General features: G+C 41.6%; 1 protein-coding gene and 1 non-coding gene across 5 annotated transcripts in view; one reads left to right on the plus strand and one right to left on the minus strand.

Moving 5' to 3' along the window:
• The window catches only part of HERC2 (HECT and RLD domain containing E3 ubiquitin protein ligase 2), a 231,499-nt gene extending 208,887 nt beyond the window's left edge, over positions 1–22,612 (minus strand). For all 4 annotated transcript variants that reach the window (XM_032636780.1, XM_032636779.1, XM_032636778.1 and 1 more), the window contains exons 1-3: positions 22,275–22,612; positions 21,796–21,898; positions 10,194–10,308 (exon numbers count right to left, since the gene is read on the minus strand). In XM_032636780.1, coding sequence (XP_032492671.1) covers positions 10,194–10,308; positions 21,796–21,867 — 187 coding nt within the window. In that variant the 5' untranslated portion in view covers positions 21,868–21,898; positions 22,275–22,612. The remainder of the gene's footprint in view (positions 1–10,193; positions 10,309–21,795; positions 21,899–22,274) is intronic.
• On the plus strand, positions 2,039–2,145 carry LOC116757258. The gene has a single exon (XR_004350905.1). It is a non-coding gene; the product is annotated as a U6 spliceosomal RNA (small nuclear RNA).
• Positions 22,613–27,141: the final 4,529 nt, after the last annotated feature.

The following is a 27,141-nucleotide window of genomic DNA, read 5'->3' on the forward strand; positions in this document are numbered from 1 at the left end:
AATTTAATTCTCACATGAAAAATAAAGTGATCCATCAAGTCGATAATAGGATTTTTTCTTTTTTTGGCCATGCCGCGTGGCTTATGGGATTTTAGTTCCCCAGCCAGGGATCGAACCCAGGGCCCCAGCAGTGAGAGCACCGAGTCCTAACCACTGGACTGCCAGGGAATTCCCAATAAATGGGATTTTAAAAGATGGAGAAATAAAATTAAGGAAGACCTCTCAGCAGGCATGAATATTTAAAAAGCTGAAAGCATCCACCTGAGTGACACATAAAAGGGCACTCATCTTCAGTGTCCCATCCTCCACTGGGGAACTGGTACAGCCCTAATCAACCTGAAGTCATGACAAGACAACTCACTAACTCATGACACAAATTCTGATTGGATCTCTCCTGTATATATAGTACTCTGCCAGGTGCTGGGGTACCAGGGTGAAATGACAGAGCCTGTCCTCATGGTTCAAGGTGGATACAGAGCTGTTACAGGCAGGGTGAGGGACACGAGAGTAAATGCAGGGGCCTTGGCTTCTCAACTCAGGGACCCTCCCTGGCAGCTTCTTGCATCGCTCTGTTGTTTTCTTCATACCACTGCCACTCTGTCCATTTTTTATTTGTTGTGCCAGTTGGTATATAAGCTCCAGGAAAGCAGGAGCCACGCCTGGCTCATTCACCACCACATCCTAGCGCCAGAAACCCTCACCAACAGCCGGATGAGTCCGTGAATCAATGAGCAAATGAATGAATGACCCACATGCTGCACAACTCACTCAGTCTCCCCTGAGGAGCGTGCATCCCTGGGACTGCAGTGTGGAAATGGATCTGGAAGCTCCGATCCACAGAACTGCCCACAATAACCCATGGCCAAAGCAGCCTGGCTGCAGTCTGGGCTGTGCTTCCTACCCATCCACTGGTCTCTCCTCGACTCAATGGAGCTGGGCCCAGGAGGGGTCAATTTACTGATTTCAAAAAAGGATAAAATAAAGTCAAGCCAGAGACTGAGGGTTAGACTCTACATGCTGTACCGTTACACATTTTTTGTACATTTCTTCTAAATTCTGGTGTGCCTCACATCCTAGAAGGTTTTAATTTCTACTGAAAATAAAGTGTGTATGTTTCATACATGCACTTATATGCCCGTAAGTTACCTCTGGAAAGATACTGATAATAGTAATAATACCCCTGGGAAGGAAAAAAATAAATAAAAGGAGGTAACTGAAGAATAGGACTGGGAAGGAACTCACTCTTCGCTGAAAACTGTGTTAGCTTTTGAATGCTACAAGCTATGCATGCAATATAAGTATTTTTTAATAAGATAAAAATGTTTAAAAGTTCTAACACTGAATTTAAAAATAAATGTGTGATATAAAAGATTTGAATTCATTCCTGCTGCAGCTCCTTTAATCAAAAACAGGAGTTCCAGTCTCTCAGGCAGGCAAGTCCCTTCACAAGCTGATTTAACACAGGAACATGGGACATCCTTTATCCTAGGTACTGGCACCTCCTATGTGCCAGGCACTGTGTTCAGTGAAGGGGACTCATGGCGACAGGACAATGACACTCTTGCCTGCACTTGAACAACCACCGTGAGAATCACAAACCCTTAAATAGCACAAACTGGGAGCCAGGCACTGTTCTGCACATGTCATAATCAACTCATTAATCAACTCAATAACCCTATGAAGTAGGTGTTTCATCAATCCAGAGATGCACCTTTTGCAAATTTCAGCATGTCAAATTGATATGCATCAGATTCTTGGGCAGCACATTCTCTCCTGGTGATAAATAATACCACGTCTTACTACTGAGGCATCTTAGCCTTGCTGAAATGCATTTCTTGCCACCCAGATAGTGCTCAGAGCATATATCTCACCCAGAGCCTTAGGCTAGTAAGGAGAGCTCTCCCTCTGCTGGCCCCAGGGTCTGTGTGCCTCATCATCTCACAAGCCAACTGCAAGACCAGACACCAAAATGCTGACCGGATTTGTCTGAGGTTGGATAAAACTGTGGTGGAACTTTGGATGATTAAAAGTAATTCAGGTGCTCACTTTGGCAGCACATATACTAAAATGGTAACGATACAGGGAAGATTAGCACGGCCCCTGCATAAGGCTGACACACAAATTCATGAAGTGTTCTTATACATTTTGTGCCCTTCCCCACCATCCTGACACCCTCTGCTGATTCACACACACACACACAAAATTCAGACTCATTCAATAGAAAACCCTATGGAGCCAGCAGATTCTTGATATCAGTACCCTTCATTGTATTTGTATATTTTCTTACCTCTGCAAGGAATTATTAACTATGAAGTCTATTAAATCTAGTGGTGCTCCTCTTCTCCTATTTATTAAAGAATAATGAAAACTTACATAATCTAAAAAAATGGAAATCAAGAATCCCCGGAAAAGAAAGAAACTTCTGATACTTCAAAGAGTGGCCAGCCTTTTGAGGGGGAAAAAAAAACCATCTCTCAGAAATGGACTATATATAAAATAGATAATAAGAACATACTGTAAAGCACAGGGAACTCTATTCAGTACTCTGTAATGACCTATATAGGAACAGAATCTAAAAAAAGAGTGGTTATATATATAACTGACTCACTTTGCTGTACAGTAGAAACTAAGACAACATTGTAAATCAACTATGCATCAATTTAAAAAATTAATTTAAAAAATCTCAGAAATGCACTGTTGGTGGGAGTGTAAATTGGTACAGCGATTATGCAAAACAGTATGGACACTCCTCAAAAAAATTAAAAATAGAACTACTATATGATCCAGGATTCCCACTCCTGGGTAAATATCCGAAGAAAATGAAATCACTATCTCAAAAAGATATGTGCATCCCCATATTCACTGCAGCATTATTCACAAAAGCCAAGACATGGAAACAACCTAACTGTCCATCAACGGATGAATGGATAAAGAAAATGTGTATGTACACACACACAAACACACACATACAGGCACTCTCACACAATGGAATACTATTCAGCCATTAAAAGAAGAAGAAAATCCTGCCATTTAGAACACCATAGTTGACTAGGACATTACACTAAGTGAAATTAAGTCAGACAGACTATATGATCCACTTACATGTAAAATCTAAAAAGGCTTCAACATAGAGAGTAGACTGGTGGTTGCCAGGAGCTGCCCGGGTCGGAGACATCAGTCAAAGAGTACAAACTTCCAGTTATAAGAAAAATAAGTTATGGGGATGTAATGTACAACATGGTGACTACAGTTAACCTCAGAGTCCTGTATACTTGAAAGCTGCTAAGAGAGTAACTGTAAATGTTCTCACCACACATCAAAAAATGGTAATTATGTGAAGGGATGGACGTGTTAACTAACCTTATTGTGGTAATCATTTCATTTGCTATGTATATCAAATCATCATACTACACATCTTAAACTTATGTTAATTACATCTCGATAACTATGGAAGGAAAACACATCTCTCAGAAACTGCTAACTTAGAGGCACCTTTACATTCAGAATTTAAATTCACATACTCCAGATGAACCCTTGGATAAATCAGACTGACTTGATAACTCTGGTTAAAAATGGCTCTATGGGGCTTCCCTGGTGGCACAGTGGTTGAGAGTCCGCCTGCCGATACAGGGGACATGGGTTCGTGCCCCGGTCGGGGAAGATCCCACATGCCGCGGAGCAGCTGGGCCCACGAGCCATGGCCGCTGAGCCTGCGCATCCGGAGCCTGTGCTCCGCAACAGGAGAGGCCACAACAGTGAGAGGCCCGTGTACCACAAAAAAAAAAAACAAAAAAAGGCTCTATGTCCATTCCCCGATGTGCTAGCAGTGTGGCATATAACACAGCATACATGATTTCTAAGCCTTGGGTTTGTTTTCTCAAGGAGAACCTAGTTAATCTGAATTTTCTAAACTGTCTACATGAGTTTCACTCATCAGAAAGTTGACATAACTTCCAAGTGTAAGACTGTGAAAATATAAAATTACAGACTCACTCTAATTGAATTATAAAATTCTGACAAACTTTTTTATATCAATAAAAATCACATTGTTCTGTAGTGTATTACCTTAAAAGCAACGTTCAAATCTTTCATTAACTTACACTGGTCCCAATACTAAATTGATTTAATCGATAGCTAATCTGTGAACCCCTGTACAAATGCTAAGAGAAAATAACTATATCATCAGTCACCAAGCACAGGTTAACGAATAAATGCACACATGCCTTTGCCTCTTATTGTTACTGCATGGCAGTATTCAAAACCACCTTTGCACCTCTTAATGAGCACATTCTTCTTGCTTATTAAACATGTAAAATGGGACCCTTATAATGTGGACTCCAGGGCTCTGCTAAAATGCTCTAACATCTACTTCTCATTTTTTTATCTGTGGTATAATAAAAATATATATTTGGTCTTTGCTCTAGGTTCCTGGCGCAGAGCTCCTAAAACCCTTGGAATTTACTGAGGATAGGAGTGTCTTTTGATACTCATAATGAGCCCCTTTCCACTGTACCTGAGCTTATGCTAATGAGCTGACTCAGCGTGGGGCCTCTAGACAGCTTCATGATGTGGGCTGGATACTAGAAGGACCAAACAGCGATTAGAGGGTGAGAACTATCAGGCCCATCCCCTGACCTCCAGAGAGTGGGGGGCTGAGATTAAATTACAAAATCTCTTGAACAACAGAATTTGGGGAGATGCCAGGTTGGTGAACACACAGGTGTGCTGGGAGGGTGGAGGGCCCAGAGAAGGCATATGGAAGCTCTGAGCTCCTTCCCCCAAACCTTGCGTTCTGCATCTCTTCCATTTGGCTGTTCCCGAGCTGTATTCTTTAAAATAAATCAACGAAGTGTTTTCCTGCATTCTGTGAGTTGTTCTAGTGAATTACTGAAACTGAGAGGGTCATGGTAACCTCCGAACTTGTAGTCAGCCAGGCAGAAGTGGGAGTAGTCTGGGAATCCCATTTAAGGCTGGCATCTGAAGTGGAGGTAGTCTTGAGGGACCGAGCCCTTAATTTGTGGGGCCTGAGCTAACTCCAGTAGTTAAGTGTCAGAATTGGATTGAATTATTAGCTATCCAGCTGGTGCTGGAGAATTACAGAAGTGGTGTGGAACGACTATCCGAATTAGAAGCTACTTAATTTAGATAAAAGTCATAATTAACATGGATGGTTGAAATTAAACCAGAAAGGATGGTGGCAGAGAAATGTAAATATATAAGCAAGATGATAAACGTTACTATCAAGGAATAAAGATGGAAGAAAGATAGGGACTTCCCCGGCAATCCAGTGGTTAGGGCTCTGTGCAGGGGCGCGGGTTCAATCCCTGGTGGGGGAACTAAGATCTCACATGCCGCACAGCACAGTGCAGCCAAAAAAAAAGGAAGAGAGACAGTAATTTTTGTCTTAAAGGAAAATGTCCAATTATGTCAAAACGTGAAAGAAGACGGTAAGAGATAAGTGAGCAGATAAGTAAATTGCAGAAGGTTTGAGGAAAAGGGAACTTTATCTGCCTAAGTTAAACAAAACCTGCAAAAATGTGTCAGAATTGACAAAGTTGAGCAATAAATAAAAGTGTGAGCCCTTTACTACCAGGCTGGGCTTTCTCTCTGGGACTAGGGCACAGCCATCCTCTCTCGAGCCCAGGTCAGCTTCCTCTGAAAGCTGTTTGATGCCACCTTCCCAGGATCAGACTCTAAACTCTGAACTATAAAACTGTCAAGGTATTTTTACACCAGATGTATCTGGCACTTCCTAGATGACAAGAATAACAAACAGTGGCTCCCACATCATGGAGTTCATGATGTTAACACCCACATGCAGCAAGAAGGCTGGACATAAAAATAAGCAGAGAAGGGATGCTCCGTATTTCTTCATGAGCTCACAGCTATCATTAGAGCTTCCCTGTGCTTCAGGGCCACAATATGGGAGAGCCAGCATATCAAAAAGAGAAAATTAGCATTCCCTTGATTAACTTCATACAGGTAGGATGTTATTTAAACAAACATACTGCAATTCCCAGGATAGTGGGAGGCTCTAGACATGCTTCCATGCCTCGCTGCCTTTGCTGTGTTCTAACCCCAGGATGGACAAGGACCAAATCCTCACACCACAGCCAAGAAGCCCACCCTGCAAAAGATTTTACTCCTGTCCATTTTGATAACGTTGCTTATTCTAATCAATCAACTGGAGCCTCAAGTTTTATCATCTGCTCCCTTCTAAAGCTAAAGCTAAAGGCCAGAAATTGGGTCTTCAACAAACAAAAGCAACAGCACCAATCCTGTAGGGAACAGACTCCAGCAGAAGCTGCTTCCAATAGACGTCAGGCAGGCTCCCAGGAGTGGGTTAAGTTTTCCATAAAGGACTCAAGATTCAAAGCGCTAAGAATTAACTACGAAGGACAGAATATATTTATGAGGGAAATCTAACTGTGGTCATTTGCTTTTTTTTTTTTTTTTTTTTTTTTTTTTCAGTACGTGGGCCTCTCACTGTTGCGGCCTCTCCCGCTGCGGAGCACAGGCTCCGGACGCACAGGCTCAGCGGCCATGGCTCACGGGCTCAGCCGCTCCACAGCACGTAGGGTCTTCCCGGACCGGGGCACGAACCCGCGTCCCCTGCATCGGCAGGCAGACTCTCAACCACTGCGCCACCAGGGAAGCCCTGCTTTTCTTTAATGTTCTATTTTCTAAGGAGCACATGAGGAAGCTCTTTTCCTCTTTCTGCCTCTGAAACTCCCAATGTAATAGACTGTAGCTACAAATAGACACAACATACTCTTTGACAAGCAAGCATCATCAGCAGGACTTGGAAACACATTAGAAAGGCAGATTCCCAGGCCCTATCCCAACTCCAAGTAACGGAAAGCTCTAAGGGTGGGCCAGGCATGGGTGTCTGACCAAGCCTCCAGGAGCTCCTGATGAACTACAGAGTTTGAGAACCCGTAGGCTTTTGGCCTGTAGTGTGTAAGCATGCCCCCTGGGATTGTGTCCAGAGCTGCAGCAGGCGCCCCTCCTGGATTCAGACGCAGCTGGCGCTCCAAGGAGTCCACTTCCCTCCAGGCTGGCCCACCCCACCTCCGCTGCTCCCCATTACCCGGCACGCTGCTGCTCTTTGCAGTCCTCCACCTGGAGGCCTGTGCTCACTTCTCCCCAGGGACCCCAGACGCCACCGCCCTTGAGCTCAGGCCAGGGCCCCCTGACAGACCACAGGGAACACTCCACCTCGGAACTCCTCCAGCCCTGGCTGTGGGTAACATCATGGGGTCTTCATCACCCTGTTACACACCTTGCTTATACAGATGCCTTTTCTGCCCAAATAATCATGAATTATTTGGGGAGAAAGGCCACATTCAATGTTTTACACCCTCCACAGAAAAACTATAAAACTAGCAGGAAAGTTGTATTCTTAAAAAAAAAAATCAAAAACTCATCTCATGGAATACATAACTAAGGAGTACTGACTAGACAAAGGAAAAAAAAAAAAACCCCAAACAATTAATGCACTTAAGGACAATATGAAGTCAGAAAAAGCCAAAAATAAGCTCCATAAAACTATAAAAATTAGTCCTGATGTCAATAAATTACATTTGTAATGTAATAGAAGCAGCAGTGAAACTTTTTCAAGAGGCCTGGCTAAGCAAAATAATGGCTAGTGTATTTCTACTATCTGCATAGACTGAGAAGGTTTATAATAAATGAAACAGCTCATGACACTTAAGTTCTTCACATAAAGGACAGCCCTAGACAAAAATAAAAAAATAAGCTTAGCATATCTTTTAGTAGCCTCCTAACTTTCCTTTCTTTATATCTTATTCCCTCCTCTACCTTCCTCAAAATAATAAATACAAACAACCCTAAAGAGAGTTGAAAGAAATGTTCACTTAAAAAAACGTATATGACTATAATCTAGCCTGTCGTTTGCAGGGTAGGCCCCCAAAAGGAAACACAAAAGCTTACTACGTAGGAGAAAGCATTCTTTCCTCATCAGTAGGACCAGAAAGTTCTAAATGTGATTGCAAAAGAAAGCAAAGTTTATCTCAATGGAAGTGCAAATTATTAGAAGCCACGATTTCCCAGAAATTAACCATGCAGAAATCCAGCTAGATAACAGTAAGAACTCATCCTAGAATGGGTGGGTGCAGAAGAAAGTGACCGATCCCTGCGGAAAACAGAACAAAGAAAACTTGTGTGTTTGAGGAACTTCTACTCTAATCTGTATTTTCCTCACAGTCAGCTACAATACAACCACATATAATGTACACAGTCTTAAAAATGAAATTTGTCATGTATAAGCCTGAGGAAAAAAGTATTTTCTAATAATAAAAAGCAATATCATGCCACATTAAAAATAAACTTTTACTGAATGTCAAAAAACTATTCAGTTGGGACCTACATAAAGAACAATTACACTTTGCTTTCTAACCACATGATTTTTAAAAGAACAAAGAACAAAAAATATTCATCAAATGTAATGAATAAGAAATACACTTTGAATTTATCCATGTAATTAGCTTTTCTCAGAGTATCTTTTAGAACTAATGTTTCACAAAAAACATTTTGGGGAATGAGTTCCAATGCATTAACAAATACTGGAGAGCTGAGACGAAGAGGCACAAAAACTTTAAAAATATACAGAATGGAAAACCATAATTCAAAAAGATACATGCACCCCAATGTTCATTGCAGCACTATTTACAATAGCCAGATCATGGAAGCAACCTAAATGCCCATCAACAGACGAATGGATAAAGAAGATATGGTACATATATGCAATGGAATATTACTCAGCCATAAAAAGGAACGAAATTGGGTCATTTGTAGAGACGTGGATGGATCTAGAGACTGTCATACAGACTGAAGTAAATCAGAAAGAAAAACAAATTTCGTATATTAACACATATGTGTGGAATCTAGAAAAATGGTACAGGTGAACCAGTTTGCAGGGCAGAAATAGAGACCCAGATGTAGAGAACAAACGTATGGACACCAAGCGGGGAAAGTGGCGGGGGCGTGGTGGTGGTGGTGTGATGAACTGGGAGATTGAGATTGACATGTATACACTGATGTGTATAAAATAGATAACTAATAAGAACCTGCTGTATAAAAAAATAAATAAAATTTAAATATTCAAAAAATATATATATACAGAATGAACTACTAAAACATTATGGAGTGAAAGATGCACAAAACAGCACAGAGGACTACATGATTCTATTTACATGTAAGTCTAGAAAAGGCAAAACTAATCCACAGTAGAGAAAGATCAGACCAGTAGTTGCCTCTGAGCAGAGAGGGCAGGGGTGAGCCAGGAAGGGGCACGAGAGAACCTTCGAAGTGAGAGTAACGTTGAGGGGTCTAAGTTACACCAACTACATCTGTCAAAACTTATGGAAGAGTAAACTTAGAACATGTATTTTATTATGCATAAGTTTTACCTTAAAGACAAAAAGTTACACTGAACTGGACCCTGTTAATACCATGCATGAAGTGCCCAAGAGCACCAGGTAAGGCGCACCAATGGAGGGACTAGTAGGGCCTGGGGGATAGGTGTGCGGCTGCTCACTGTGTAGACCTGTAGGCTTTTCAGGTTTGGGGTGGGTCCACGCATTCATTTCTTTTTAAAATCTAAACAGTGATTCTGATTCAAAGTCAAGAACAACTGAGTGACAGACTTTCATTGTGTTTTCATAACTACAGGCCTAACAAGAGTGTTCACTGATATTTCCCCGCATAGACAAGAAGATACAATAGAAGGGGAGCCAAGTCCAGACCACAGGCCGAAGGCTTCCAAAAAGTGTTTTATACACTCCCACTTGAGAGTCATACAGGAAAAATTTCAGGAATACTGATTATTTCCACTCGACCTTATAATAACCACAATTTATAGTTAGCCAAAGCAATATATATTTCAAAACTTAACAAAGAAACATTAAGTGGAGTTCCTATAAGCTACAAATGAGACATCAGAGGAAGGACACCACAGCGAGGTGGTTTTGCCGTGAAAAGGCCTTCAATTCACACAGAACAATGAAATCCAGGAAGTTCCTAATATTAACTATCATTTAGACATCTCCAAAGTGAAAACAAAACTTCAGTTACACTCAAGCACACTTCTGTTCCTATAGCACATTCCAAAATTTCTATAAAATGCAATTTATAAAGGTCTTCACAAAATGAAAAATACTAAAGGCCCTTACCTTTTCTAGAAGGAAGTTCTCCACTCTGTGTTAACTCTGCCCCAGTATATACAATTTCTCCATCTTTAACCATTTCATTCCACAGACCACAGAGCCCATCTCGTGTGAATGCAAGCTGGCAATGATAAATAAAATAAACTTACAGAGTAATCACACTCACAATGCAATTCTTAAAGAATAATATGAAAAAAAATCTCATTCGTCCAACATTTAATGAAAATTTTCCCAAGAAATACAGTTAAGTGAAAAAGGTACTGTGCATAATAGCTTATATACTGTGCTACGTTTTGCCTAAGATACAAGAAAAAAGACACATGTGGGCAGGTGCTCTGGAAAGATAAACCAGACACAAATTACATGATCACTTATCGGGAGACGGGAAGGGGAATGTGGGTAAAAAGCAGCAGAGGTGAATGAAGGCAAGATTTTGAGTATACCTTACATTTACTTCTAAAACATATAAATGATTTTCATTTTCAAAAAGTACAATTAAATCATAAAAAGCAAAGCCTATAACTGGTAACAAGCAAATTAACCTGTTTATCAAAAAGAAAAGTACACTTGACCCTTGAACAACTCAGGGGTTAATCCAAATATAATTTTTATAGTCAGCCCTCCATATGCACGGTTCCTCCACATCCACAGACTCAACCAACCATAGACCGTGTAGTACTTCAGTATTTACTACTGAAAAATATCCAAGTACAAGTGGACCCACGTAGTTCAAACCTGCATTGTTCAGGGTCAACTGTATTTCAAGACCCTTTTCAACTATACATCTTTAGCTAGATATACTTCAAGGGGAAAAAAAACCCTTAAACTCTACTAATTGGTCTTATTCATAACTATAATATTGACATTAAAATTTTTCAACTATTTCATGTATATATATTATAGGATAAAGCAATGTTAATATAATAAAATGTATGTTTATGATAAAGTATGTTAATGTTACTAGATTTAAGTATAAAAGATAAAATCAAGGAAGTTTTTAAGAACAATTTGAATTGGAAATCTCAGCATGAATTTATATTTGAATATATCTGCTTGCACTGTCTTTGGAAAAGACCTAAAATCAATGGCACTCTGAGAGCAGTGAGTACACCCAGCACCCAGATACTGGTTTCCAAGAACCACTTCCTACTAAATGAAACCTGGGCTCTAGGGAAAAAAAGGCTGAGTCAAGGACCAGGGAAGAAAGGTGAGCCTGGAATATCTTAAGTTTGCACCAAAAAAGCTGCTCAAAGCCTGATGAGGACTCCCTCACTGGCCAAATTTAGAATAATTTTGAACATCAAAACACATAACGGGGCTTCCCTGGTGGCGCAGTGGTTGAGAGTCCTCCTGACGATGCAGGGTACACGGGTTTGTGCCCCAGTCCGGGAAGATCCCACATGCCGCGGAGCTGCTGGGCCCGTGAGCCATGGCCGCTGAGCCTGCACGTCCGGAGCCTGTGCTCCGCAACGGGAGAGGCCACAGCAGGGAAAGGCCCGCGAACTCGCAAAAAAAAACAAAAACGAAAACACGAGTCCATAGTGATATTCAAAGACAAAACAAAAACGCCCACAAAAATGCTCTTGGTTGTCAGTATTGGGAAGTCAGAAAAGGTTTCCCAGAGAAAGCAGTCACTGAAGGGCGTGGGCATGGTAAACACCCAAAGAAGGCATCCATTCTGAAAATGGCAGGTACAACAGAAACCCTCTTCTCAGACAGACAAGACACTTTACACTAAAACAGACACATCTGTTTGCCCATCTTTTAATGGAAGGTCAGGGCCTTTTCTTTGTTCACAAGTCCACCAGCTTGTCCCTTGTCATCAGTCCAACATTCGCCACTCTCATGAAGCATCCACTATTTCCAGACTCAGTTTCTTTAAAGGGAGCAAGAACTGAAGGGCACTCTGTGAGCGATCTTAGTACACAATTCCTTTAGACTTGCAAGGCTTTTCCCGCAATCCTTTACAGTTCTCTCTTACCTAACCCGTACAAGTAATTTTTTTAGCATCTCACTTTTATCCAAACGATGTGTAGTAGGCAAATCTAAGATGCCCTCAAGATCCTTGCCCCCCCGGGGCACACACACCCTGTGTAATCCTCTGAGTGTGGGCAGGACCTGTGAATATAGGACGGGACTTTCCACCTGTGACTAGGTTTTATTTCCTTCTGCGGCAAAAGTGAAGGAATTTCTCATATATAATTAAGGTCTCACATTGGTTGATTTCTAGTCAACCAAAAGGACGATTACCCTAGGGCCCTGTCAGGTAAAAGCCCTTAAGAGGATGGGGCCATCCAGAAGAGACACTCTCCCAGCCACTGCCATGAGCTGCCAATGGAGGGGGCATATCCTAGGAGCCCACAGCTCAGCCCCATTCAACACCCAACAAACTGAATTCTGCCGACAAGGACCCCAATGAGACTCCAGATGAGAAAGCAGACTGGTTAGCACCCTGACTGCAGCCTGTGAATCCCGAAGCAGAAGACCCAGCTAAGCCATGGCCAGACACCTGACCCACACAGAAAGGGGGAGAGAGTAAACGGAGTTGTTTTAAGCTGCTGAATTTCTGGTCAGTGCCTTGTTACATAGCAACAGAAAACCAATTTCGCATCTAACTTAGTTTTCCCAGAAGCAACAACTTGCTCTCAGCACTCATATTTTATCTGTCCACATCACTAACAAGATAACTGCCATAAACATACTTGAGACCAAAACATGACTGCTGGCAAAAGTATTAACTGGCAGAGGGAGAAGTAAATCCTTTCTAAAAAGTGAGCCACAAACGTTCAGGGCCCCTGAGGTTTTAACGCGGGAATGGAAAGGCCTGGCTCATCTGCTGGTCTGCGTAAGAGGTGGGCAGCTAAGAGCTGCCGCTGGGCTCAGTCCTGGCCCACAAAGGCACATAGGCAAACAGTGGCCAGAATAAATATAGCCCCACACGTGCTGTGCTCCAGCAGTTACACACCACCTCTAGGGGCCAGGGAATAAATGATCACACCTCAAGCCATAACTCAGCGTCAGGGCAGTAGAAAGGACAGAGGAAGAAACCAGAAACAAAGGAAATAACTTAGGAGGCCTCTGCTAAGAGCTCCCCCAAACAGGATGAGAGCCTAAGCCAAGACATGGAAGAGAAGAGTATGTAAGACATTTCAGATCAAATGGGACAGAGCAGATGTGAAATGTGAAAAAACAGGTAGGGAACAGACTCAGGATGAGAGGGAATTAGCTCAGTTTTAACCACTGAGATTTGCACCAACTACTGAACATAAACATGGAGATACTCTCCCCATGCACATGCATACATGTACACACATACACACACAGACACATTACACACATACTGCAAATACAAATCCAGATCTTAGCAGAGTGTTCAGGGCTAGAGGTTCAAATCTGGGAGTCAACAGCATGGGCAATAGACCTGCAGAAGACGCTAACGCCGAAGGAGGGAGGGTGGACCAGCCCCGACTGCCCACTAGGATTACCCCTGGGTGGCTGGGGACGAAACATTTATTAAAGAATAAACCAAGGAAGAAGCCCAGTTTACATGGAAACAAGAACTATCACTACCGCCCATTCTTTCATCACTCGGGTCATGCTGGGAAGGATGAGAGTAGGGCAGCTGTGTGGAAGGTAGACACTGGGTGTCTGGAGGGATACTCGCTGTAGAAGCCTCTTAGGAACTGCGGACGTGAACTCGAGTAACCACCAAACTACAATGGTTCGGGCATCTGAAAGGATTCAAGGAAGGAGGAACACTGCTAAGGCAACAGAGCAAGCTTCCATGGAGCAGGGCTTGAAAGAGCTAGACTGCAGAAGGCAGAGATGAAGCCCCTGGGAGAGCATTCCAAGGCACTGGGAGGGAAGCACAGGATCCCAAGGAGAAAGAGGCCAGGAAAACTGGGAAATAATCATGGCACTGGAAGAATAACCTGCACAAGCAGTGAAAGTCACTTCAATTTGGCAGTTTAAGAGTATTTGTACAACAGTCTATAAATAGTTTGTCTTTATCAGTAGGTAATTTGCATAAACGTTCCCAATGGGTGACAACACAGATCTTAAATTTTAACTTTTTTCACGTAGAATCCAGATGCCTCTGATTAGCATTATTCAGTCTTAGGACCCTTTTCCAATGTGCTCTTACATTCTTACCTCACACCTCTAAAATGACATAGCAGGTAAAGTCATTTTCATCCCGAAAAGAAGCCAGCAAGGGGGGTAGTAATAGGCCCAGTTTTGAGGGTCAGTAACTAAAACTTAGGAGTTCAATTACCTGACCAAGATCACACAACACCGAGGCTGTCAGAGTTTTTGGGAAGAGGCCTAACTCTCAAGCTCGTTCTCTTCTCACCAACACCACATGCACCAACACATGCAGTAAGGAGGCCTGGGGGAGCCATCACAGGTGCTACCAATACTTGAAAACCAAATAGAATTGGGCAAGCGGACCCTGAAGGTATCTATTAAAATCACTACTTCAGAACTGTATAATTACACAATATAATCCGAAATAGAATATGCCAAATGAAATAAATGGCATTTTGATTGACTTATAGTTAGAAAATGTTTATTTCTTCTATTTTTAAAATATGCCTGAAATGTGATCGGTTCAAATATTTGCAGATGACTAAAGACATCTGGCTTTTTTTCTTAGCCTTGCAGAAAAATACTTTCTAAACACCTACTGAACACAGGACAATATACCAATTCCAAAAAATTTTAAGAACAGGTTTCTAGAACTGGAAAGGTCAGAAAGAAACATAAAGTACATCTGTTTGAAGACATCCAGGCAGCAAGGAGAGGAGGACAGCCCAGGGAGCCGAAGGCTGCTTCCCTAGAGGCACCTGCCAATTCTGCGAGCAGGGCTGAGACCAAGCACAGCTCAGTGGAGCTGCTGAGAGGCTAGAGCCATGGTCCTCACAGGAAAGAGGCCTGTGAGGAAGAGGGAAACATGCCACGCTTTGAGCAGAACTCCGAAGGGACACACACACACACAGAAGTACGGGTGAGGTACAAGCAGGCCGGTAGGAGCCCCGTTTTGAACCATCACAGTTCCCTGCTGCTCTGAAGTAACCTGAGGTCACTAGTGCTACTAGTTTGACAGATCCTCTCTGGAAGAGGAAAGCGTTACCCAGTGTCCCCAAGTGACCACAACGATTTTTCATGTACAATACCTAGAACTCAAACAAAAATAAAAATGGGTAAGATAAGGCCACATGACTGAAAAATGAAGAAAATGGAAGACAGCATAAGCAAATCAAGAGTGTACCCAGAAAAGAGACATACAGATACAGACTTTGCCCTAAAACGGAAAGCCCAAGTAACAGATTAAAGTGCTGACACTTTCCCTGGCAGATGCCAGCCCAGGGCAGTGAGGGGAAGGGCAGAGGGGGAGGCAAGACAAGGAAGCATAGGAAGCAAATGATTCAGCAAGTTACTACAGGGGTCAGCAAATTAAGGCCCACCAGGGGCCAAACGTGGCCCACAACCTGATTTTAGACGGCCCTCAAGCTAAGAGTGGCTTTTACATTTTTCAATGATCGAAAAATAACCAAGAGAAGGAAAATATTTCATGACACATGAAAATTATGACATTCAAACTTCAGTATCCATAAAGTTTCTGGAGCCTACCAACATGTACTTGTTTTATGTACTGGCCGTAGCTGCTTTCGCATGACAACAGCAGAGGTGAGCAGCTGTTACAGAGGACACATGGCCCACAGAAATATTTACGATCTGGCCCTTCACAGGGAAAGTCTGCAGACTCCCATTTTACTGCACCAGTCCCCACTCCATGGTGTGCGGCAGGCATACTCTCCAGGCATGTGGGGCTCTTCGCCAAGGTCTCCAAGAAGAAACCACAGACCCGTCCAAGGAGGGAAAAAAAGGGGGTGGGGGGTGGGAATTAAAATACCCAGTTCCCGTATCTCTCCTTACCAAGCGGTGAATGTTCGCCCCGTGGAAAGTGAGCTCCTGCTCTCCCCCACCTTCCAGACGATGTCACCTGCAACTCCATGGTAGGCAGCTGGGAAGCCCTAACCTACGCCCTGCTGTGTGACGTTATATCTAAGACGAAGAGTAGAAGGGCGGCCCACAGGCACGCTGGGGTATCAACCCAGAGGGAAAGGGAGATGCAGTCGAGGAATCTAAAGAGGCTGTGCAAGGTTTAACATGTTCAAGCAATTAAAAGATCACATGAACAATTTCAGCAAAGAACTGGAAACTATAGAAAAGTACCTTATGTGGCAGTTAAGCAAACTGCCAAAACACTTCAAACTAAACATTTAAAATAGATGCATTTTACTAAATATAATTATACCTCAATAAAATGCATTCAAACAAAAAAGTGGAAATTCCAAAACAAGCAATATCTAAAATTAAGAAGTCAATAAATGAGATTAAAAGCAGATTGGGAAGGCCTGTGCTTCCACCTGTGAAGAATTAACTTCTTTAGGAATTACCTGTCTGGTAGAAAACCAGACAGAATATATCAAACAGCTGTTTTCCAACACTGGACAACAGACAGCCCAGAACTGTGATCCCTGAGAAGGGCAACAAATGAAGTAAGGGCTACAACTTCCCAAACTTAATGCCTAGAAGCAGCTTCCAGGCTGCAACACAGGAAAGGGGAACCCAAATAGAGCCCAGAGGTCTTGCTGAATGGAGGAGACAGACCAGCTATAAGTAGGTCAAAATGACAAGAATACAGGAGAGGAAGTTGGCTGCAGAGAGGCTGATCTCTGGAGATGGGAAGAGGGGACCCCTTGAGATTCTGGCTGAGAACTGATCTGGGTATGAGTTGAGAACACTCCCAAGGCTGGGGAAAGAAGCACTAAAAAGGAGTAGGCAGAACCCCCATGATTCAGAGTCTGGAAAATCTTGTGTTTCCACCAACCAGAACAGAAAGACCTCCCAACACAGCAAGCATTAGAGTCCTGAGAAGGACATTGCCTTAATAAGGCAGATAAATCAGCCCAAGATTAAAGGCTGTGCTAGATCAGCCCAAACAAACCTTAGGATCAATCTTTGAAAGGCCAAATTGACCCCAAGTAACTTACATGCATGCCAGACAAAACTAATGCTCTGTAAAAGAATAAAACAAAATCTAACACAGAATAACATAATATTTATTTATAATGTCCAACATTTAATAAAAAATTACCAGGCATGCAAACATGTCCCATAACCAGAGCAATAAATCAACAGAAATGATAGATTCAGTCAATCGAAATAAATGCAGAAATTACAGACACGATGGAATTAGCAGACAAGAATGTTAAAAGCTCTATTATAGATATGTTCCATGTACTCACAGAGAGGAAAATATGAACATCATGACAAGTGAAATGGAAGATATAAAAAGGACTGGAATGGAATCTCTAAAGATGAAAATACAAGACCTAAAGTGAAAACTTCAATGCATAGGATTACTAAATTAGACACTGCAGAACAGTTCTACTATAATCCAACATGTCTAAGCATACAGCTGTTGTAACAGCTATGCTCTCTCCCTTTTAAAACTCACTCTGGGTTCTACCCATAACTATAGGTTTAATGCCCACCACCAGTCTTCATGTCCATGTACAGTCATTCAGTCATCTAAAGATCTTCCTCTACTCAATTCCTCAGGAAGGGCTCTTGGAAACAATATTTTCTGAGTTCCTGCTCATTGATAAACTTGTGTCCTTTTTACCTGAAAAGTCAGTTCTGCTAGAACATAAAATCCTTGGCTCACATTTTCTTTTCTCAGTGCCATGAATATGTTACTCAGCTTTCTTCTGCATAAAGCCTTGTCAAGTCTGATGATAAACTCATTTTCTTTCCTTTATAACTATTATTAGTCTTTTCCAAGAACCAAAGCTAAAAGTCAGTTCTTTAAAAAAAGACTAACAAAATATATAAACCCCTGACAAGACAGGTCCAAAGTACAGAAAAGATACAAACAACTAAAATCATGAATAAAAAATTGAGCAATACTACCTATTCACAGACACAAAAGAAATCACAAGAAGTCATTATGAAAATCAATTAAGTTACCTGTGTGTACAACATCCTTTTACTTCTATGTATCATCTGTCAACTGGAAAACCTGAGATTTGAATTTACCAAGATGTTCATGTTTACATTTTTTAATCTACTGATATTTCTAAGCATAAAGTGACAATATATACATTTAATAACTTTAAGTTTAAAAGCTAACTTTCATGCTGAATCATTTTAAATTGATGACTAGAAGAAAAGAAAAATTCAATCTGAGTTGCATTATTGATATAGTCAACAACTTTGATGGGCCTCAAAGGCATTATACCGAGTGAACAAAGCCAGTTTCAAAAGGTCACATACCATACGACATTCTCGAAATGACAAAATTATACAGATGGAGAACAGATTAGTGATTGCCAGGGGTCAAAGATGGTAGAGGAAGTTGAGTGTGACTATAGAGGGACAGCAGGAGGGAGATCTCTGTGGTGATGGAACACTTCTGGATCTTAATTGTGGTGGTGGTTACATGAATAATCACATATGATAAAATGGCATAGAACTATGCTCACATTGTACCAATGTCAATTTGCTGGTTTTAATATTATACTATAGTTACCTAAGATTGTACCACTGGGGGAGTCTGGAATAAGATTATACCGTGACCTCTCTACTTTCTTTGCAACTTCCTGTGGGTCTATTATTATTTCAAAATAAAAAGTTTTAAAAATTGCTTCATACATACCTAATTTCATGTTCCACTTCAAAGAACCCAAAAATAGAAACCCAAAAATAGGAGATTAATCTGAGTACAGCTTATTCAAGAAAGAACAGGATAACACCAGCCATTCGTGGACCCCGGCTCAAAAACACACCCCTAACCTTACATCAAGACTAGCAAGGGACTTCCCCGGTGGTCCAGTGGTTAAGACTCTGTGCTTCCACTGCAGGGGGCACGGGTTCGATCCCTGGTCAGGGAACTAAGATCCCACATGCCATATGGCACAGCCAAAAAGAAAAAAAAAAAACAAGACTAGGAAATAAATATGCATATATATTTTAAGAATAAAAAGTTTTTAAGGTATTATGTACTATTTTTATAGTTCTTTTGCTTAATTGACTTTTTGGTTCACCAAAAAAACTACCAATCACATTAGACAGAAGGACTTTTACTGTAAATATAAACATGGTAATGGTAGTGATTATGTAGCTAACACTTCTTAGCTCTGTATTTGTTGCCTCCTCAAGAGAGTTGTGAAGGAAGATGGCGATTCAAGGAACTCCACACAACAACCAGAAAAGAGTACTGAAGAAGTAAAAGGCATTATATATGTAAAAACCAGATATATGTCTGCCATACAATGGGTACTCCATTAGAGGCAGCTGGTTACAAAGTCCCAGGCCTGAGGGATCTAAATGTCTCTGATCAAGAAAGTCTAGGATTAGTGTCTATATTCTCTATAATAGACATATTAAAACTTTTCACAGTCTCCAAAAATTTTTCCTTTCTAAAGTCACTGAAAACTTCACAGGCATTTCAAATAAAAACAGCCATAGAAAAATAGATTAGCTAACTCTTACAGCTAAGAAACATGCTTCTACCCCACATATTATTCATTACGCAGGTGTCAATCCTGCTCCCAATACAAAAGCCTACTTAAGGAAGGGGACCCTTCCCACTCCAGGTGGGAGAGACATCCCCAACAAGGTAAGTGTAAAACCCATCAGCATAAGGCTGGCATCCACAATATATGTTTTCAGGAAAGATTCCAAAGAGTAAACCATGTCTAAGTTATTCCTTAGGGTAAAACAACAACATTCATTCCTCACATTTAATAAGCAATGCTGGAGAAATTGTATAAAACCAAGGTCACCAATCACTTTTTTCACACTATTTTCATTTATCTCACAGCTTCAACACCCATACTACATTTTTCCTCTATCCAAAACCTAGGTCTCTTCACTTATTCCTAGGAGTTCGGAAGACTTCTGAATAGTACTCAAATGTCTAAAGAAGGGCCAAGCATTGTATATTACACTAAATAAACCAAAGGTAAAATGGTAATCACTCTAAGGCATAAGTGGTGTTTCTTTTTATGTGTATCTGCCTGACTCATTGTAGGCACTCAACTCAGCATTAAACCGGTTTTAGATCAAGATGCTAAAACTCATATTTAGCAATTATTCAATTATAATTACTAAGGAAAAAAAAACTTCATTAGGTAAAGTTCTTTACTTCAAAAGGTTTTGTAAAATATATAAACACTAATACAAAAACAATTCTTGGGACTTCCCTGGTGGTCCAGTGGGTAAGACTCTGCGCTCCCAATGCAGGGGGCCGGGGTTCAATCCCTGGTCAGGGAACTAGATCCCACATGCATGCCGCAACTAAGAAGTCCACATGTCTCAACTAAAGATCCCGAGTGCGGCAACTAAGACCCAGCACAGCCCAAATAAATAAAATAAATAAATTTTCTTTTAAATTTTTTTAAATAAAAACAATTCTTAAAATCAGTTTGCCTGAATCTCAGCATTTTGTAAATAAGAAATTATTCATCTCTCACTTCCCCCACCCCTGCTTAAAAAAAAAAAAAGTCAAAGGAAAACAGAAAGTAATTACTAAATAAAAGGTAATGTTTAAATTAAAAAGTCACTACTTTGCCAATTCTTAACCCACTTCTTCTTGGGTCAACCATCCCATCACCCACAACATAGTTCTTAACACTTGGCTCTGAAACCAACTGGGACTCCACACTTAAAAAAAAAAAGTAAGAAGGGCAATAACGCTTCACTACAAATACCTAAGATCAACTGCTTACAGAATACATGACTTGCGTCATGCAGTAGGTAAGACTGTATTTAAACAAGGTTAAGATTACTTGAGAAATACTTAAAATGGTTAACCTCAGGGAAGAGGGAAAAAACACATATACACAACAAAATATTTCAGCCATTTCTTTCTGAGGGCAACAGGGAGTTACAAACAGTTTTTCCATTTGCAAACAAAACTAACTTGGGATAAAGAAAAGAGTACAGAAACATCATCATTATTTATTTGACAATTTCTGGACAAGCATGCAATTACCTTAAAACAAATTATTAGAGAGTCTAAGGCTAACATTTTGTTTCCACATGTTCTTGATGTGAAAATCCAAGCACTCCTCTTAATAAGACCAATGAGAATACAAAACAAACAGCTCAACTGAACCCTTGTCTCTCCAGAAACACAAACACAGAATCCCATAAAAATGAGTGAGTTTCTGCAGGACATAATAAATGACTGTATGTCACTTCTCCCCCACATAATTAACTGAACATCTCAAAAAGTATCACTAAACAGTCACCAAGATATGGCTAAGAATGATACAGACCTCTTAAAATATAATAACAAAAAATTTTTGCATAACTGTATCTCGTTTCTTGCACTTATAAATAACTAATTAAAATGTAGCCACACACACTATAAACAGAGCAATAAAAACTGACACAATAAAAGGTACACTTAAAGTTATAGAAAACAAACCTGCTTCTCTAATATGGCAAGATCTGATCTGCATGCCCTTACATATCCTAAAGAAAGGGTTCACCAGAAGTTTAACACCAGGAAAAAGGAATGTCAAAATCCCACCTGTATATCTGTTTTCAACCATTTGGAGTCAAGTCGAGCCTGAGCAGCCAAACAGAAAGAATCAGAAGGCATCTTTCCCCCGATTTCCTCCCAGTCGTCAAACCTGCAAGTAAAACAGAAACGCTGAAGACCTGAACCTTTTCAGAATTTTACAAAGACCCTACCGCAAGATTTAATGCGGCAAAAAGAGAGAACAGGAAGGAGGGAGAGGAGAAGCTCTGGAGGAGGGGAGTGAGAGGAGGAGAGAGGGAAAGAGAAAGATGGGGCGAGAAAGGAAAAAGCCTACTTCCAGTCCAGGTAAGAGTCACACACGGGATTCGCCCGGGTCTGTACCACGTCGGCGAGACCTTGAGAATGGACGGTTACAAGACCAAATCACAATGTCATCCCCTTCCCTTAAATCCAAAAGGTAAACACACAGACTGCAAGAAGCCCACATCTCAACGACAAATGACACCAGAACGCATCCTCCGCTTTACCTCAAGCCAGAACTGGTGCGTGAAATAAATTAACCAAAATTCACGTCTGCAGAAAAATCCAAAACAATAATCACTTGGAAATGAAAAGACAGCCCGAGACGCGCGCCGCGGGCGGTCCGTGCAGGCCCCGGTCCGGCGGCTGCGCCAACGCCCGCCGTGCCCCGGTTTGGCCCGGCCCCGGCCTGCACCGCCCCAGCGGCCGGCCGCCCTCGCCGCCCCCCGAGGACGAAGACCGGACGGCAGAGGCCCGGCTGCCTGGCTCCAGCGCGTGCGGACACAGCCCCAAAAGCCACGAGCTCCGCCGGCGCTCCCAATCCCGGGGCCTGCAATCCCGGCGCCTCCAGAGGCCGGCGGGGCGGGCCGACGCGGGGCTACGGCCCACGCTGCCCAGCCAATCGCATCGAGGCGTCTCCGCAGGGCCAGCCAATGGGGAAGAGGAACATCCCCGCCCCTTCTGCCGACTCTCCAAGTTTCCTTCAATCCGGCTCCTCTTCCTCCTTGAGCTCACCCCCTTGCGGTCAAGGCCAACCGAAGACGCCGAGAGGCGGGATTTCCGCCGCACGCACGCACGCACACGCTCCTGAACCGGACTTCTGCCAGCGCTCTCAGAAAGCCAGCCGGTGGGAGACACCATGGTGATGCAGGATGGCTCAGGCTTGGTCGGCGCTAGGGCTGAAGGTGAGGCGGGATGCGGTCTGCAAGAGCCTCTTGCTGCCTGTCCCACTGAATGCAACCAAAACCTTGCGCAGAATACATGGAGCAGCTGGTAGCAGGGGGATCAGAGAAGGAAATGAGAGCTTTTAGTTCCACTAAACCAGTAGCCAGAAAACAATGCTTAAGAAATTTAAAACAAAGTCATACAAAGTATGTTCTCTGATCATAATAGAATTAACTACAAATCATTAAGAGATACAGGACAATCTCCAAACACTTGGAAGTTAAACAATACATTTCTAGATAGTCAAAGAAGAAATCTCAAAGGAAAAGAACTATTTTGAATTGAACAAAATTAAAATGCAGCATCAAAATTTGTGGGCCTCAACTAAAATACTGATGAAAGTGAAATTTATAACACTAACTGCTTATCTTAAACGTGATAAAGACCCCAAATCAACAATCTAAGCTTACATTTTTTTATGTTCCCATTCTTTATTTTCCTGATTTCTAGACTTTATTTTTTTTAATTATTTTGGAGTATAGTTGATTTATTGATCAATACAATGTTGTGTTAGTTTCAGGTGTACAACAAAGTGAATCAGTTATACATACACAGATATCCACTCTTTTTTTAGATTCTTTTCCTATATAGACCATTAGAGGACTGAGTAGCGTTCCCTGTGCTAAGCTTCCATTTTAAGAAACTAGGAAAAGAAAAGCAACACACACCCAAAACAAGAAAAGGGAGGAAATAATAGAGGAGAAGAAATAAATGAAATTGAAAACAGAAAAACTATAGAGAAAAATCAATTAAACTAAAATAAAACCAGTCATTTGAAAAGATTATAGGCTATGATGAGACCTCCAAAAAGAGGGAAAACACACAAGCTCCCAATATCTGGAATGCAAGAAAATTTATCACTGAAGACCTCAAAAGGACAGTAAGGGAATACAGGTTTCCCCAACTATCCAAAAGAGAATTCCTATACAACCTTTCGGAATGGAAATGTTGTAAAGCAAAGAAAGGACACATCTTGCCAAGGGATGCACGAAGTAAATTGCGATAAAGCTCAGATACTCACAGACACAATTCAAAGCTATGGTGGCTTGATGATGAGTTACTGAGTGTAGTTCCCAGGGAAGGAGCTTGGTGGTGCCACTTGCTGCTTGGGCTGCAGGTACCTCTATAACAGCTCACAACAAAACAAATGCTGAATGCTGTTTTCATTTTTTGCCTTTTTTCATAAAAGGGAAAATTCTCTTCGGGATTTCTTTTGGTCAGCAAAAACAGGTAGTAATGCAGGTCTTTTCATAGAAGCAACATGGCATAAAGTGAGCTTTTGAAAAGCAGGGGGTACCTGTCCCAGAAACAACTCTATACATACAGATTTGACAATTTATATGAAATGGGCTAATTCCATGAAAGTCGTACACTACCAAACTCACTCAAAAAGAAATAGATAACCTAAACAGGGTTAAAGAAATTAAATTCACAGTTAAAAACCTTCTAAAAAAGAAATCTCCAGGCCCAGATTGTTTCATTGGTGGATTCTGGTTCTACCAAATATTTAATAAAGAAGTAACACAAATTCTATACAAACTCTTCCAGAAAATTGAAGAGGAGTGAACATTTTCATTCTATAAGCCCAGCACACCCTGTTAACAAAACCAGAAAAAGACATTACAAGGAAACTTAAGACCAATATCCCCTACAAACATAGATGCAAAAAATTTTAGCCAACTTTTTGCAAATAGATTCCATCACCATATAGAAAGAATAATACATCATAACCAAGTGGAGTTTATCCCAAGAATTCAAGATTGATTTAACATTCAAAGCATCTCACTAGATACCAAAAAATGCTTTGGAGAAGATCCAACATCTCATTATAAACACTTTCAGCAAACTAGAAAGGGAGGAGAACTCCTCAACCTGATAATGGACACTTATGAAAACCTACATGCAAGCCAAAACAGTCTTGCAAAAGAACAAGGTTGTAGGACTCACACTTCCCGATACAAAAACTTACTACAAAACTATAGTAAACAAAACAGTGTGATACTTCCAAAAGGATAAACATATAGATCAATGGAATAGAATACAGAACCCAGAATAAACATTCACATATCTGGTCAATTGATTTCTGACAAGACCATTCAATGGTGAAAAGACAGCCTTTTCAATAAATGGTTCTGGGAAAACTGGATATCCACATACAAAAGAATGAAGTTGGACCCTTACCTTACACCATATATAAAAATTAACTCAAAATTGATCAAACCTAAAAGTAAGAACTAAAAGTGTAAAACTTTTAGAAGAACACATGGGGGGAAATCTTCAGCTTCATGACATTGGATTTAGCAATGATTTCTTAAATATGACATCAAAAGCACAGGCAACAACAACAACAAATAAATCTAAAGCTTTGTTTATCCCTAATCTTATTTAAGTTCCTACTTCTCATCTATTTCCCCCACCTCTACCCCTACCTCTACCCCTAAACCCTGTGGAACTTACAGACTATCTTCAGCAACATCTTCAATTGATTTTTTAATATTCTCATCATATTACCGATATAATGAAAAACTTGTTGTTCCCTGTGGAAAACAGTCATTTTTTATTCTCCCACATCTGTACTTTTTAGGGCATGAAGATGCCCTAAGGCATGAAGATGCAATATCATTCCCTGCCACTTTTTTTTTTTTTTTTTTTTTTTTTTGCGGTAGTGGGCCCCTCACTGTTGTGGCCTCTCCCGCTGCGGAGCACAGGCTCCGGACGCGCAGGCTCAGCGGCCATGGCCCACGGGCCCAGCCGCTCCACGGCATGTGGGATCCTCCCGGACCGGGGCACGAACCCACGTCCCCCGCATCGGCAGGCGGACCCCCAACCACCGCGCCACCAGGGAAGCCCTTCCCTGCCACTTTTAAACCATTTTTCCTCCTGCTTCACTTAAGAAAACAAAACAAAAGAACACAAAAAGCCAAACTTCTTTGAAACACTGCTATTTGACGATACCACCCTCTGCTCCTGATTCCAATAATCCATACTCCCTTTCATCACTTCTCATGTTCACTGAAGAACACGAGTCACCACCCAGTTCCCTAACTTTCAGCTCCTCAGGGCCTCACTTTTAACCATCTTACTTCCTGCTCCACCTGAGCCACTAACCACCATGACCAGTTCCATTCACCAAATCACCTTGAAGATCACAGTTGTGAGCCTCTGACTCTTTGATCACTTGCCCATGATCTCTAATCAGTTGTTCCTCTCTCCCTCTGTTGTACTTGCCTGGCAAACCTCAACACTGGGTTAGTCCACTCCACTCACTGGGAATGTGGCTGAACTCCTGAGGTACACACTTGAGTATCTACTCAATATTTTTTCCATTCCCCTGGTGCTGAAGAGATCTCTGGTACTCAGGATACAACAGGCCTGAGAATGAAAAACCAGCCAGCTGTGGAGCAGCAGAGTGGAGGGATAGAAGGAGACCCTGGAAGATGTACATGCACCACTCACCCAGTCTTGAGCCCATTCACCCTAAGACTTAACTAAGGGTAGAAAAAATTAACAACCAGATGTTATTGCAGCCAGAGCACCCTAACTGATAGAACTTCTCACCGTGAAAATTACCATCATAATTTCTTTCTGTAGCTTCTTTCTTGCCTCTGTTATTGTGGATAAATCTTCCTATATCTAATAGGTAGACAATCCCCCTGCTAGGGCTCTGGATCCACCCCCTCACCTATCAATGACTCCACTCAAGTATTAGTCCTTGCCTCACTTCCCCTCCATCTTACTCTCTCTGCTGCATCTGGTCTATCAGCTTATAAATATGCCAAGGATCTTAGCTTTAAAGACCCTCCTTTGAGCTCCACATATCCCTTCAGAAGCTACCTCATTTCTCCCTTTTTTCACAGCAAATTTTTTTTTCAAGTAGTCTCTACTTTCTACCTTTACTTCTCCATCCCACTCTCCTTTGAACCACACCAGTCAGGCTTTGTTCCCACCACTTCACCAGAACACTCTAGGATAGGTTACCAAGACATTCACTTGGCCAAATCTCATGTCAGTCATCGGTCCTCACCATGTGTGAGCTCCCAGTAGTAAGTTCACAGTTGTTCCCATCTTCATTATTGAAACCTTTTCTTCACATTTTCCCAGGTTTCTTCCTACATGACTGGAAATTCTTCATCAGTCTCCTCATTTTCC

Source organism: Phocoena sinus, chromosome 7, assembly GCF_008692025.1.
Source record: "Phocoena sinus isolate mPhoSin1 chromosome 7, mPhoSin1.pri, whole genome shotgun sequence".
In the NCBI taxonomy this organism is placed as follows: domain Eukaryota; kingdom Metazoa; phylum Chordata; class Mammalia; order Artiodactyla; family Phocoenidae; genus Phocoena; species Phocoena sinus.